We start from the raw sequence: 16242 nt of genomic DNA, 5'->3' as shown, positions 1-16242 counted from the left end.
TTGCAGTCATGGATATTGTAAGGAGGTGACAGATATGTACTTAAAAACCCATATTTAAGAATTCCAACAGCCACAGCCTCTTTCACAGATGAGAATATTTAATACTGAACATGCCAGTGATCCCTGAAATTGGAACCATAGTATCACCGTGATTAACGGCTTTGGTACTATATATACATATAGTACCAAAGGAAATGACACCGTTTCTTTCTAATATGCATGATTTATAAGTTATTGCCTTCAAAGTAGTACCTCCCATCCATCCCATGAGTATGACAGCTTGTATATTTATTGAACAAAAAAATAAAAAATAAAAAATAAAAAGATGAATAATAATATTGTTTTTTTATATTATTTTTTTAACTTTCACTGTTCTATATATTCATGGAAAAGGGTTTGATGGATTCCAAGTCCAGTGAAGGGGTGAGAGTAGCTAAGAAAAGAGAGTAATGGCAAAATCACCAGAGGAGGAACACCCACAAAAGGTTTTTGGTTGGGCTGCAACAGATTCTTCTGGGATACTTTCTCCTTTCCATTTCTCCAGAAGGTTTTGGATCTTGTCCTTAAATATATATATATATATATATTTTTTTTTTTTTTGGGATTCCTTTGTCTATTTGATGGTGAACAATCTTTCTTTTTGTGTTGTTTAGTTTGGCATGAATACTTAAGATCTAAATAGTTTGGCATGGGATTAATTATAGGTGCACATATAAATTAAATATGGTTAGCACCCCAGATTTGCTTCACCTTGGTATAATGACCTATACATAATTAAATCACTTAAATATTAAAATGTTTATATAAATTTAGGAATTGATTGAGAATCTGAGAAGTTTTTCTGTATGTTTTAATTATTTTGGCTTCGTTTATAATTTGCATTATTGGCAGAGAAAATGGGGAGGAAGATGTCACAATAAAAATCCTTTACTGCGGCGTTTGTCATTCGGACTTGCATTCTGCCAGAAACGAATGGGGTTACACATTGTACCCAATTGTTCCCGGGTATGAGCTTTTAGTACTTGTCAATTTCTGGAAATTCGATCATTGACAGTTTCTTGAGACTACATATGTGACCTTTGGCAATACTTACTGACAGAAAGAGTTTTATTCATATGCAAAAGAATGTTATATATAGTTGCAAATTAAGATATAAAATATAAATATAAGATATTGTACCCTTTTTTAAAATTAAGTATAAATTTTTTTTACTGGATAATATGGTGTCAATTTTTTGTGATGGAGCTAGCTTTAAGTATTTTCGTGCAACAATAATGTTTTCATTTAAAAACATAAGGCAAATTTCTTTTCAGTCATTCTTCCATTACTGTGAACAAATTATTATTGAAATTTCAATAATACGTATGATGGGGACAAAAACACTGCTTTTTCCATTTCCTAATTCAAACAGCAAAAAACTTTTGGCACCAAGGTTTTTCTATTTGTATATACACGGAAAATCTTTGTAACTGGTAATTGTCCTGCAGGCATGAAATTGTTGGCATTGTGAGCAAAACTGGGAAGAATGTGACAAAATTCAAAGAGGGTGATCGTGTTGGAGTTGGAGTCATAGTTGGATCCTGCAAAAAATGCGATAGTTGCCAACAGGACTTAGAGAATTACTGCCCTCAATTTGTATTGACCTATAACTCCTTTTACCATGATGGTACAAAAACTTATGGTGGTTATTCCGATATGGTGGTCGTCGACCAACGTTATGTGCTTCTGTTTCCCGATAACTTACCTTCCGATTCCGGTGCACCGCTCCTGTGTGCTGGGATCACTATTTATAGCCCTATGAAATATTATGGTATGACAGAGCCAGGCAAGCATTTGGGTGTTGCAGGGCTTGGTGGGCTTGGTCATGTTGCTGTAAAATTGGCCAAGGCTTTCGGATTGAAAGTAACCGTCATTAGTACTTCACCAAGTAAGGAGACTGAGGCAATCAATAGACTTGGAGCTGATGCTTTCCTTCTTTTCACTGATGCTTCAAAAATTAAGGTAATTAATGATAATTAGTAATTTTGGAAAAAAAACAAAGAAAATTGAAATTATTTAGGTAATTAATGAATTGAGTTTTTTGTTTGTTAGTGATCATTATTGATGAAATAGATTAGAAATAACCAATTAAATTACTGCATAAACAAGTGATCCCATTAGTAATGATTATTTGTTGGTGATAAAATTTTATTTGTTTTAAATTTTATCCAGTAAATTTGTATGGATGTCGGTGAAGTAGGTGATTTGCAATAAATTGGTGGATCTAATTAGTTGAAAGTCATTAATTGGACAACTGGTGCACACTCACCTTTCAAGGGTGGGGTATAAATGGGGTCGCCCTATTATGATAAAAAAGAAATTGAGCCTAGGCTCCTAGCTAGTCGTTTTTGTACGGCCCCTCTCAAGACTATGTAAACAAACTTTATGGCACCGTCTTGCCCATTCCCAGGCCATTTTCTTTTATTATATTTTTTAAGATTTTAGTTTTGATCATGTTTGGTACGAATAAAAGAAAATCTGAAAATGAGAAGGAGGTCGAATTACTTACATATATTTATAATTATATATAAATTTTTATCCTTTTTCATTATTTCATTATTTCAAATTATATCAAATTATAAATTTCTAATGGTAAGTATTTCATTATTTCTTTTCTTCAGTCTTCAATAAAAATCTATTTATCCTTTTTCTTTCATCTACCGTTCCACCTAGCAAATAGAAAATCTATTACTCTTCCTACACTTAAATTTTCTTCCCATCTTTCCATCTTACGAAAGTCCACTCTACCCATCAAACTAATAAAATTTATCACTTTTAACGTCCAACTAAATGTTAGACACCGTCTTGGTGATATTATTTCCTTAATAAAGAGCAGACCTGAAAATATTCAATTGCATATATGGTAATTTAAAAGTGTTTCTTTTTTCTTTTTCTTTTTCTTTTTTAAATTTCTGAAAGCATTGTGTTCATTACAAATTCTACTATTCATGCAGGAATCTTTGGGTACTATGGATTACATAATTGACACAGTGTCTGGTGTTCATCCTCTGGGTCCACTGCTGGGTTTGCTAAAGCTGAATGGAAAGCTGGTCACTGTGGGTTTGCCTGCCAAGCCACTTGAGCTTCCTATACTTCCTTTAGCTTTGGGTAAGCCTGAACGTCAACCAAAAACAGTAGGAAATTTTCACTTTGCAATATATGATATATGTAGCATATGCCTCTGTCCACATGCGTGTACATGGCCTGATGGCCATATGATATCACTCTTCATTTAACATTGACATATGGAACGAGTTTACTTTGCCATATAAAATTCTTCATTTAACAATTGACATATGGAACGAGTTTACTTTGCCATATAAATTTCTTCATTTAACAATTGACATATGGAACGAGTTTACTTTGCCATATAAATTTCATATGTTAGTAATTAAACGGAACGTGGCACCAAATGAAAATATGTCTGTTACATGAATAATTTTTTATGTGTATGTTCTCGTTTAATTTAAGATGTTGTTGTCGTGATAGAATTTTTGAGAAACAAAATATATAAATCGTGCCATGTTATATTTAATAAGCTATGCCCTCTTTATATGGAAGTTCATTCATATTATTCTTATTCAATATAAATAATTACAGGGAGAAAGCTTGTTGGTGGAAGCGACATAGGAGGCATGAAAGAGACACAGGAAATGCTTGATTTTTGTGCAAAGCACAATATTACAGCAGATATTGAGCTGATAAAAATGGATTACATTAATACAGCCATGGAAAGAATTGCCAAATCTGATGTCAGATACCGGTTTGTCATCGATGTGGCCAACTCATTGTCACAGTAGATTAATTGTTGTTTTCATTGTTGGTGCCTAGATTAAGCTTGCTTGCGATCCTGATATATTAAATAAATTTGAAACGTTTAATGACATTATATATATATGATATGAAAGTTTATGAAGGATAAAAAGAATAAAAATTTTTGTTGTCCTATATATTTTATGCACGGTATGTGGTAATCTTTTCTGTATCTTCAAAATTAATTGATAACTCTTTTTGTTGTCCTTTTTTTGTTTGGCGTCCACACAAAAATTTCTTTACTTTCAAATCTCTACCGCTTGTTACTAAACCTCTTTTAGTTATATAAAATTATAAATTATAATATAAACCTAGCTAGCTATAAAATTAAGAGGGATTACTCTATAGCAGTCAGTGGAATAGAATCCTTTGGTACTTGGCTTCCTTTCAAAGAAGCAACCAGTTGTGGCCAAGCCTGTAACTCCCAATTCCGATGAGAGTGGTAGTTGTAATACGAGTGAAGACCAAAACTCGAAAGCAATTTGGGCAGCTATTCATGGTTTGGAACAAAAGCTTGAAAATTTAATCCTTGAAATTAACCAATATTTATCTCAACCAGCCCCTGAAGGAATGGTATGACCTCTTCCAGTGGGACCTTGGGTTCCAATCCCGCAACAACAATAGCAAATCACTAGAACTGAGCCATCAAACTTCACCGGTGATACCCCGCAGCACAACGTTGTCCATTTTCAACCTCAAATCGCTAGAAATATTGACTCTAATGATGAAATTGAGGCCCCATGATACTACTGATTATAAGATGAAGATTGATATCTCATGCTTTAATGGTCATATGGATATTGAAAACTTCTTCGATTGGGTGGAAATTGTTGATAAATTCATGGATTACATGCAAATTCCAGAGCAATAGGTTAGGCTTGTGTCCTATAAGCTACGTGGTGGTGCATCGGCTTGGTAGGAACAAATTCAAATGAAGTGAAGAAGAAAGGGTAAAGAGGGGTCCAAACTTGGCATAGGATGAAACAAATGCTGAAGGCAAGGTTCTTACCAAATGACTATGACCAAATTTTATACCACCATTGTCAGCAAGGCAATAGAACGGTCAATGAGTGTACTCATGAATTCTTTTAGCTTAGCTCAAGGAATAACTTGAATGAGACTGAAAGGGTGCAAGTAACTAGATTTGTTTATGGCCTAAATGGTCCAGCAGAAACGAGTTGAACGTAGCCCCTTGTGTTGGGGTGAGAAGGTTATGACCAAGAGCAAGCTAGCTTGAAGTGTTAGCAACAAGCAAGCTTTTGGTGATGCTCTTGGGTATGGTTGTGTGTGAGTTGTGTTTTTAGGTTTTGGTTATGGTGTTTTCTGGTTTTTAGGGTTCCTCAAGTGTTCTAAGGTGTTGAAGAAGAGATGAGAAGAAGAGGAACACGTTGGCTTTTGAAAATAAGGCTTAGATGTATAGCCATTTCATTCATTTTACAATATAAGCTTGAAATTACAACTACTTCACACATGCCAAGCATGTGAGCTTACAAAATGAGTAAAGTATTTGAAATTTAAAAAGTAAAATGGTCAACACCTAACTTTTCATACACAAAAGAGGTCAAAAATAGCTGCAACATGTCTATTCCAAATATAGTAAAAAGTGGCACATGGTTTGAACTAAGTTCCCATTGTTTAACTAGTTTGGGTAAACAACCAAACTAGCTTCACCTACTTAGTTTCCCTTTGTATCTGCCTATGAAACTTGGTTTGAAGCATCCTTGGTCATCAATAAATATTGTTCCAAGAGCTAGGAATGTTCTGTAACCGGATCATGGGCCAAACAGCTCCAAAACTGACCCATACTCTGCATAATGGGCCCATCAGATACAGCAATCTGTTTGGAATAGAAAATGGACTTTCCCATGTCCTTTGGACCTGAAATTTGAACCATAGTCTTCTATATATGTCTGTAGACATCCCTCAAAATTTCAGCCCAAAAATCCATTTGAAACCTGAGATATAAGATAAATAGTAGAACTATGTTGCTGGAAATTATGAATCCAGCACCATAGGCATTTCAAGCATAACATTCCTACTCTTTTGTGCATAATTTTGCCTATACTTTTGCATACATAACTTAGGCACAAAACATTATCAAAATATACCTTGCATAAATTAAAACATACAAAAAAAAAATATAAACTCATAAAAGGAAATGATTTGATACCAAGGTGTGCATGCTAGCCGATGACATGCACCATCAAGTGGCAAAATTGCCACACTTCAACACTCCTACTTGGCAATTTTGTATGAGACATTGAGAAGTCCTCTCAATATCTCAAATCTCTTCTTTCCCAATGGCTTGGTGAAGATATCCGCCAAGTTCTCCTCGGAAGTCACATACTCCAACTTCACTTCACCACTTGCTTCAAATTCCCTTAAGGAATGATACTTGACCGGTATATGCTTGGTCCTCCCATGTTGGACTGGATTTTGAGCAATTGCTATTGCTGAAGTATTGTCACACAATATTACCGTGGCTTCCTCTTGCTTCAAGCTCAAGTCCTCCAATAATTTCCTAAGCCAAACACCTTGATTAGCACAACTTGAGCAAGCAATATACTCGGCTTCCGCGGTGCTTTTTGCAACGGTTTGTTGCTTCGTGGAATTCCATGAGAAAGGACCATTTCCAAGAGTGTAAATGTAGCCTGATGTGCTCTTGCTATCATCCAAAGAACCAGCCCAATCACTATCACTATAACCAAGCAAAGCTTCATTCATGCCATCCTTGTACCATATACCGAAATCACTAGTACCTTTCAAATACCTTAGGATTCTTTTTGCACAACTAAGATGATTTTGTGATGGACTATGCATAAATCTTGACAAAACAGCCACACTAAACATGATATCCGGTCTAGTAGAGCATACATATAAAAGGCTACCAATTAAACTTCTATAGATGGAAGGATTTACCTTTGGAGAATCATCATCCTTCACCAACTTGGTGCCTTCATTCATAGGTGTGGCAACGCTATTACAATCCTCCATGTCAAACTTCTTGAGCAACTCCTTCACATAGCTTTCTTGAGATGTGAAGATGCCCTTGGATGATTGGACAACTTCAATTCCAAGAAAGTATTTCATCTCTCCAAGGCTAGACATCTCAAAGTTCAATTCTAGCTCACTTTTGAAATTGCTCACTTCTTTCTCATTACCACCGGTCACTAGGAGGTCATCAACATAAAGAGACACCAACACCATGCAACCATGAGTCCTAATATACAATGTAGGCTCATTAGGACTCCTCCTAAATCCATGCTTTGTCAAAAAACCATCTATCTTGGCATACCATGCCCTAGGAGCTTGTTTAAGGCCATACAAGGCCTTGTGTAGCTTGTATACCTTCTCTTCACTTCCTTTCTTCACAAAACCTTCGGGTTGCACAATATAGACCTCCTCCTTCAATATTCCATTCAAGAAGGCTGACTTCACATCAAGGTGATATACTTTCCAAGACTTTTGTGCCGAAATTGCAAGAAGAAGTCTTATGGTTTCCATCCTTGCAACCGGTGTAAAAGTCTCTCCATAATCCACACCGGCTTGTTGTGCATATCCTTTGACAACAAGCCTTGCCTTGTGCTTATTTATGGACCCATCCGGATTGTACTTGGTCCTAAAGATCCACTTCACCCCAATAGCATTCTTTCCCTTCGGTTTTGTTACCAAGCTCCAAGTGTCATTCTTGTTTATCACATCGATTTCATCTTGCATGGCTTGTCTCCACTCTTTTCTTGCCATAGCCTCATGGACATTGATTGGATCACTCAATGCCACATTACACCTTTCATAAATCTCATTAAGAGGTCTTGTGCCTCTCACACCATCACCAATCTCCAAAGCAGCCCCTATGGAGATTTCTAGCTCATTCTCATCATATTCATCATCATGGGCAGCACCTTCATCATTTCCTTGTTCCTCATCATTATCATGAGCTTCAAGCCGATTGTCTTCATCCATACTAGCCAACTCCTCCTTACTACAAACCCATTTAGCTTCCTCATCAACTTTCACATCTCTACTTATCACAAGTTTCTTGGTTTCCAAGTTATACACTCTATATCCTTTGGTCACATCACTATAGCCAACCAAAACCCCAACTTGTGACCTTTCATCAAGCTTTCCTCTCTTCTCTTGTGGTACTAGGATGTAACAAATGCTTCCAAATACCCTTAGATGATCAAGAGAAGGCTTATATCCAAACCAAAGCTCAAATGGGGTTTTACTCCTCAAAGACTTGGAGTAAAGCCTATTTTGGATGTAGATGGATGTATTAACTCCTTCGGCCCAAAACTTCTTTGGCAAGCCACTTTCAAACAACAAACATCTAGCCATCTCCATGATGGTACGGTTTTTCCTTTCACATACACCATTTTGTTGTGGTGTGTATGGTGTAGTGAATTGATGAACTATACCATGATCCTTACAAAGTTGTTTGAAAGCCTCACTTGTGTATTTCCCACCATTGTCCGTCCTTAACACCTTTATAGTGCAACCGGATTGATTTTGCACTAACTTCATAAATTCTACAAACTTCTCCAAAGCTTGTGATTTTCTTTCAAGGAAATACACCCAACACATTCTTGAGTAATCATCAATGAAAGTTATGAAATACTTGCTGCCATTTAAGGATGGAACACTCATAGGACCACAAATATCCGAATGTATAAGTCCTAGCTTCTCCTTTGATCTCCAAGAACAAGATTGAAATGCTAGCCTAGTATGCTTTCCTTTTTGACACACTTCACACACATGTTCTTGCTTCTCCACCAATGGCATGTCTCTAACAAGTTCATGTGTGCCTACCAATGACTTAAAGCTAGCATGGCCTAGTCTTTTATGCCAAAGTTGAGAGGTGTTCTCAACTTTGGTGTTCAATGCAACCCATGCACCATTTTCATCCATATTCCACCTAAAATTCTTGTTCTTCATTCCAACACACATTAATTCATTTCCATGTGGATCAACTATAGTGCATGTCATGTTTGAGAAGTGTAATGCATATTTGTTCTCAAGCATTTGACCTACACTAAGTAAGTTCTCACATAAAGAAGGTACATAGAGAACATCATGGATAGTTTTGATACCTTTGGTGGTGTGTATCACCACATCTCCTTTGCCTTTCACTTCCATCAAGGCTCCATTTCCAATTTTGACTTTGTTGTGGCTGCTCCTATCCAAGTTTGTGAACCACTCATGCTTGTGAGACATATGGTGTGTTGCTCCACTATCAATGATCCATCCTTCATCATTCTTGATGCTACTAAAACAAGTAGCAACAAACAACTCTTCGGATTCACTATCACTTGCATTATCTTTAGCAACATTTGCTTGTTGCTTATCTTTCTTGTTTGCCTTGCATACTCTCTCCACATGACCCTTTTGTTGGCATTTATGGCAAAATGCATCCGGCCTCCACCAACACCTTCTTGGATGATGACCTTTCTTCTTGCAATGGTGACAAGGTTCATAGGACTTCCTCTCGGGTTTGCTAGTTTCACCTTTCTCCTTTATGACCTTAAGCTTGTTCTTCTTTTGATTTTGTGTCTTTTGATGTTGTTTAGACACAAATGCAGCCTCCATTGATTCTTCATGTCTAATCCTCCTCCTTTGCTCCGTAGCTTGTAAGGCATTCACCAACTCGGTCAAGGAAATTTCATTTAGGTTCCTTGACTCCTCCAATGAAGATATCTTAGCTTCAAACCTCTCGGGCAAGGAGACCAACACCTTCTCCACAATCCTTTGGTCACTTAATCTTTCACCTAGCATCCTAATTTGATTCACCACATTAAGAAGCCTTGTGGTGAACTCCTTAACCGTTTCTTTGTCTTTCATCTTGATAGTCTCAAACTCCCTCCTTAGGTTAAGGATTTGCATTTGCCTTGTCCTTGCACTCCCTTGGAACTCATCTTGAAGTTTGTCCCAAGCTTCTTTGGCACTCTCACATGCCATTATCCTTGTGAAAATGGTATCACTAATACAAGAATGAATGGCGGTGAGAGTCTTGAAACCTTTAGCCAATTCCTCCTCATGGTGCTTGATTTGGTTGACCGTTGCCCCTTGTCTCAAAGGCTCGGGTTCTTGGGGATTTATGGTGACCTCCCAAAGACCATAAGCCTTCAAGTAGGCTTGCATCTTGATACTCCAAATGTTGTAGTTCTCCCCATTGAAGATAGGAGGAGAAGGAGTTGAAAAACTTGAAGAAGCCATGTGAATGTTCTAGTATTAAGGAATATGAAAATATATTTGTGCTTTCAAGTATCTCTTCACTCTCAAGGAATGAACCAGCCCAAAAACCTCACAAATCTCACAAAAATGTGCCTTGCTCTGATACCACTTTGTTGGGGTGAGAAGGTTATGACCAAGAGCAAGCTAGCTTGAAGTGTTAGCAACAAGCAAGCTTTTGGTGATGCTCTTGGGTATGGTTGTGTGTGAGTTGTGTTTTTAGGTTTTGGTTATGGTGTTTTCTGGTTTTTAGGGTTCCTCAAGTGTTCTAAGGTGTTGAAGAAGAGATGAGAAGAAGAGGAACACGTTGGCTTTTGAAAATAAGGCTTAGATGTATAGCCATTTCATTCATTTTACAATATAAGCTTGAAATTACAACTACTTCACACATGCCAAGCATGTGAGCTTACAAAATGAGTAAAGTATTTGAAATTTAAAAAGTAAAATGGTCAACACCTAACTTTTCATACACAAAAGAGGTCAAAAATAGCTGCAACATGTCTATTCCAAATATAGTAAAAAGTGGCACATGGTTTGAACTAAGTTCCCATTGTTTAACTAGTTTGGGTAAACAACCAAACTAGCTTCACCTACTTAGTTTCCCTTTGTATCTGCCTATGAAACTTGGTTTGAAGCATCCTTGGTCATCAATAAATATTGTTCCAAGAGCTAGGAATGTTCTGGAACCGGATCATGGGCCAAACAGCTCCAAAACTGACCCATACTCTGCATAATGGGCCCATCAGATACAGCAATCTGTTTGGAATAGAAAATGGACTTTCCCATGTCATTTGGACCTGAAATTTGAACCATAGTCTTCTATATATGTCTGTAGACATCCCTCAAAATTTCGGCCCAAAAATCCATTTGAAACCGGAGATATAAGATAAATAGTAGAACTATGTTGCTGGAAATTATGAATCCAGCACCATAGGCATTTCAAGCATAACATTCCTACTCTTTTGTGCATAATTTTGCCTATACTTTTGCATACATAACTTAGGCACAAAACATTATCAAAATATACCTTGCATAAATTAAAACATACAAAAAAAAATATAAACTCATAAAAGGAAATGATTTGATACCAAGGTGTGCATGCTAGCCGATGACATGCACCATCAAGTGGCAAAATTGCCACACTTCAACACCTTGAACTCTTTAAATGAAGCTGTGAACTTAGCTAATGTTGTGGAGAGACAATATTATTGCAGCAAAGCTCAACAAAAATGGAAATCAATATTAGATTTATATTCAGACAAGCCAAAGGCCAGCCCCAGTAACACTTTCCAAACTAACCCCATTCCAACCCTTCTAACGCTACCAAAAAAACCAATCAAAATCCATACCAAAAACCTACTGGCAAACCACCATTCCAGAACCACAAACCACCCAATCCCTATGCAAAACCTTTAAATGTTCTAAATGCAATCAGCTTGGGCACAAATCAAGTGATTGCCCATCGAGGAAAGTTTTGCACATCAAATGAAGAAAGAACCAGGTGCACAATTAAAGGTAAGGTTTACGAAGTAATCGTAGATAGTGTGAGTTATGAAAATGTGGTCTCCAAATCTTTGGTTAAAGCTTCACAACTAACAATTTCCAAGCATTTAGAACCTTACAAGATAGGGCAGATTTCTAAAGGCAATGAGAAGTTAATAGATGAAATATGTAGAGTCCCATTCTCCACTGGAAATTGATGGAATTTATTGGAGGGTATTTTGATTTAGGTAACAAAAGAAAATAGAAATGATTTGATTTATTTGAATAAAAAGTGGGATACTCTCGGTGGAGAAAGGAAAAATAAATTACAGCTAACTTTTTTTTTTTTAATGTAATTGTTATATATGTTGTGGAAGCAATAGCTTCCTATTTATACGAGTACAAAGTCAGTTCATTGAACGACTAAATTATTTATGGATGTCCCAGGAAGTCAAGTTACATAAACATCTTCATCAATTTTTATGATTTACTTGCTGTCGAAGTAGTTCTAGAATAAGTATTAATTTATTTTTAATTTCTCTTGAGAAATGTGCAGCATTAATTTTAACATTCCTCCTTGATGCACATTTCTATTACTCCAATCTTGCTTTGTAGTAATTAGAATTTGCCTCGTGGTAGTGCCTTGGTGAAGATGTTCGCTGATTGTTTTTCAATCTTATAGTACTTGATTGCAATTTCTTTGTTTGCTTCAGCTTCACGAACAAAGTGATATTTTTTTTAATGTGTTTGGTCCTGTTATAGAACATTAGGTTCTTCACCATTGCTATTGCTGACTTGCTATTGTAGTATATTTTTGTTGCTTCATTTTGTGGTTCTCCAAAGTCTTCAAACATATACTTGAGCCATAATGCATGACTTGTGGCATATGCAGTTGCAATATATTCTACCTCTGCAGATGATTGTGCAACTGTCGGTTGCTTCTTTGATACCTAAGAGAAAATGCCTGAGCCAAGTGTGAACGCATAGCCAGAAATGTTTCTCATGGGATCAACTGATCCTAACCAATCACTGTCCATAAATCCAAGCAGTTGTGAATTAGAAATTGGTCTATACTATATACCATAATCTTTGGTTCCTTGTAGATAGATGAGTATTCTTTTTGCAGCTCCATAATGTTCTTGAGTTGGATTCTGCATGAACCTTGATATACATGTTGTATGGTCTAGTAGTTGTTAAATATAGAAGACTTCCAATGAGACTTCGAAATGTCAAGCTATTAGCTGGTGGTGATCCATTTTCTTTCTTCATTGTCTGAAAATTGTCAAGTGGTGTTGCTACAATATTGCAACCACTCATCTTGATTTTTATAATAATACCTTCAGTATATTTCCTTTGAGAAATAAATATTCCTTCATCTCATTGGTTTGTCTTTATTCCGAAAAAGTGGTGCATCAAGCCTAAGTTCGTCATTTCAAATGTCTTCATCATCTCTTTTTTAAATTCCTTAATCATTTTCTCATTGTTTCATGTATATATGAGATCATCAACATGTAAAGAAACAATGAGAGTATTGTTCGTACCTTGGGTCTTGATGTATAGTATTGGCTCACTGTAGCTCCTCCTGAATCCTTACTTGATGAAATAGTTGTCAATTTGGCTGTACCAGGCTTGCGGGGCTTGTTTTAGTCCCTATAAGGCTTTATTTAATCTTAGCACTTTATTTTCTTGTCCTTGTACCACAAATCCATGCGGCTGCTCAATGTAAATTTCTTCCTCCAAATAGCCATTGAGGAATGCAGACTTCACACCTAGTTGATATATTTTTCATCTATTTTGAGCAGCTAATGCTAAGATCACCCCTATAGTGTCGAGTAAAGCAACTGGAGAAAATGTTTCATTGTAGTCAATTATGAATTGTTGTGAATATCCTTTTGCCACTAGTCATGCCTTATGTTTTTGTATTGATCCATCAAAGTTAAACTTTGTCTTATATACCCACTTAACTCCAATGACATCTTTGTTCAAAGGAAGATCCACCAACTCTCATGTTTTGTTCTTTTCGATCATTCTTATCTCCCTTTCCATAGCTTTGACCCAAACTTCATGTTTTGAAGCTTCTTCAAAACTCCTAGGCTCTAGTATGGCCAGGTTACATGATTAATAAATCTTTGTTAATAATCGAGTTCTTTGAGGGGTTGATTCTGGCGATGAATCTTCTGACCTAAGTTGTTGCTGCATTTGGTGAGTTAGAGATTCTTGAATTTGATTTATCTCCTGAGATCTTTAAGTTTCATATGATTATTCCTCTCTTTGTTGTTGTATTGCTAGTACATAAATTATCATCCTTTCAACTTCTTTAGTTTCCTAGTTGTAGGATGCATCTTCATCAAACTCAACGTCTCGACTGATGATTAGCTTGTTCATTTTTAGGTTGTAAATCCGCTGGCCTTTTGATTGCAAGCCATCACCAAAAAAGATACCTTTTTTTTTCCATCTTGTCATCTAATTTGCTTCTTTTTTTCTTCGGAATGTGGGCATAACAGATGCACCCTAAAAGCTTAATATGCTTTGCTGATGGTTTTATCTCACTTCAAGCTTCAATCTGTGTCTTGTTTTGAACTGCTTTAGTTGGGCATCTGTTTAGTAGGTAGACTACAGTAGAAACAGCTTCTGCCCAAAAACTATTTGGGAGACTTTATCCTTTAGCATTGTTCTAGCCATCTCCATGACTGTCCTGTTTTTCCTTTTAGATACACCATTTTGCTCTGGAGCATATCCAACTGTAAGTTGGTGCTCCATACCTTCATCTTCACAGAAATCGTTGAATTTCTTGGAGATGTATTCTTTCCTTGATCACTTCGAGTAGTTTTGGTTTGGTAGCCACTTTGTTTTTCGACTAAATCATTGAATTTTTTAAAAATCTCAAAGACCTTTGATCGTTCTTGCAAAAAAATATATCTAAGCCATTCGAGTAAAGTCATCAATAAATAAGATGAAGTACTTGTTTTGGTTTAGTGATGGAGTTCGCATTGGTCTACAAACATCGATGTGAATTAGCTCTAGCAGCTTCTTTGCTCTCCATGTTGTGCCTGCCTGAAAAGGTTACTGATGTTGCTTGCCTTGTAAACATGCTTCACAAGTACCATTGATATCTTCAATGGATGGTAAGTCACGCATCATGTTCTTTTGTGGAATAATCTTGATGCCATTGAAATGGAAGTGACCAAATCTCTTCTGGCAGATCCATGAGATGTCTACTTATGCCTTTATGGTAGCTTCGCTAGCATATTTCCATTCTATTAGAAAGGATCTATTTCCTTTCATCTTGATTTTTGCAATCTCCATAGTCTTATTTGTCTTGTCGTATATTCTACATGAATCTCCTTTAAAGCGTAGAGAGTATCCTTTCTCTATCACTTGTCCAATGCTGAGAAGGTTTTGATTTATTGAAGGGACTAATAGTACATCAGTAATGTATCGTTTACCCTTTTTTGTTCCTACAGCAATAGTTCCTTTTCCCATAGCCTCTTTAAATTCCCCATTTCCAATTTTGACTTTTGTTTCTATTTTATTTAGGCTACAGAAAATACTTGCATCTTTTGCCATGTGATTACTTCAACCACTATCTAAATACCAAGTGTCCTTTTTATCTTCACCTAGTGAGATATAGAATAGATGTTTTACTATGCCCTTATTAATAAAATTAGCTTGATGTGTGTTTTTAAAGCAACAGTCTTTTTCTACATACCCAAATTTTCTACAGACTCTACAGTGTGATTTTCCTCTAAACCAATAGTCTTTTTCCAAATGATTTTTTCTTTTGCAACTATCACATGGAGGATATTTGTTATTTTTATTTTGATTGTTTATACAATTTTCTTATGATTTTTCCATCCATGTTTAGTATTTAGAGACCCCATTTTTATTTTAGACCGAAAGGCATTTTCCGAAGAATTTTTGTTTCGTCTTCTAAGTCTTTTCTCATATGCCTCTAGAAAGCCAATTAATTCTGTAGCCGTTAAATTTTCAATATCCTTAGGTTCTTCTATAGCAGTAATAATTGCATATATTTTTCTATGCAACTAACCACAATTTTTTCAACTACTTTCTTTTTAGAAATATACTCACCATAGGCCCCCATTTAATTAACTACTTCTTTTATTCTCGAGTAGTAATCTTTAGCGGTCTCATTATGCTTCATTTTTAAATTACAAAATCCCTTTTTAGGGTCTATAGTTTTATGGCACGTACCTTAACATTGCCTGAAAACTCCTCCTATAGTGTATCCCATGCCTCCTTGCTATTGTAGCTCCTATAATCCTTGGAAAGATTTCATCTACCATGGCTTGTTGTAGAACGAACAAAGCTCGGGAATCTATGTGTTGATTCTCATCAAGCTCCTTCTTTTGTTTGTCATCTAGTATGGTAATGTCAGTAGGAGCCCTCATTGACAATACCCTGCAATTTTTAGGATCTAAAATAATTTGTCATTTTTATAAACCAAAAATCATAGTTTTCATCACTAAAGACTGGATGACAACTACACCTAATTAATGAACAAACCATGGTGAATGATACAACTGATGGAATTTATTGGAGGGTATTTTGAATTAGGTAACAAAAGAAAATAGAAATGATTTGATTTGTTTGAATAAAAAGTGCGATACTCTCAATGGAGAATGGAAAATAAATTATAGCTAACTTTTTTTTTTTAAAGTA

The 16242-nt window shown here is 36.0% G+C and overlaps 1 protein-coding gene across 1 annotated transcript; it reads left to right on the top strand.

Annotated features, from left to right (window-relative positions):
- The first annotated feature begins 246 nt into the window (after positions 1-246).
- Positions 247-4000, top strand: LOC107425502 (probable cinnamyl alcohol dehydrogenase 9). The gene is made up of 5 exons (XM_048478570.2): positions 247-547; positions 892-1005; positions 1488-2001; positions 2994-3147; positions 3640-4000. The coding sequence occupies exons 1-5, from the start codon at positions 450-452 to the stop codon at positions 3837-3839; spliced, it is 1080 nt and encodes a 359-aa protein (XP_048334527.2). The 5' UTR covers positions 247-449; the 3' UTR covers positions 3840-4000.
- Positions 4001-16242: the final 12242 nt, after the last annotated feature.

This window comes from Ziziphus jujuba, chromosome 7, assembly GCF_031755915.1.
Source record: "Ziziphus jujuba cultivar Dongzao chromosome 7, ASM3175591v1".
NCBI classification, from domain to species: Eukaryota; Viridiplantae; Streptophyta; class Magnoliopsida; order Rosales; family Rhamnaceae; genus Ziziphus; species Ziziphus jujuba.
This window is presented reverse-complemented; position numbering and strand designations above follow the sequence as displayed.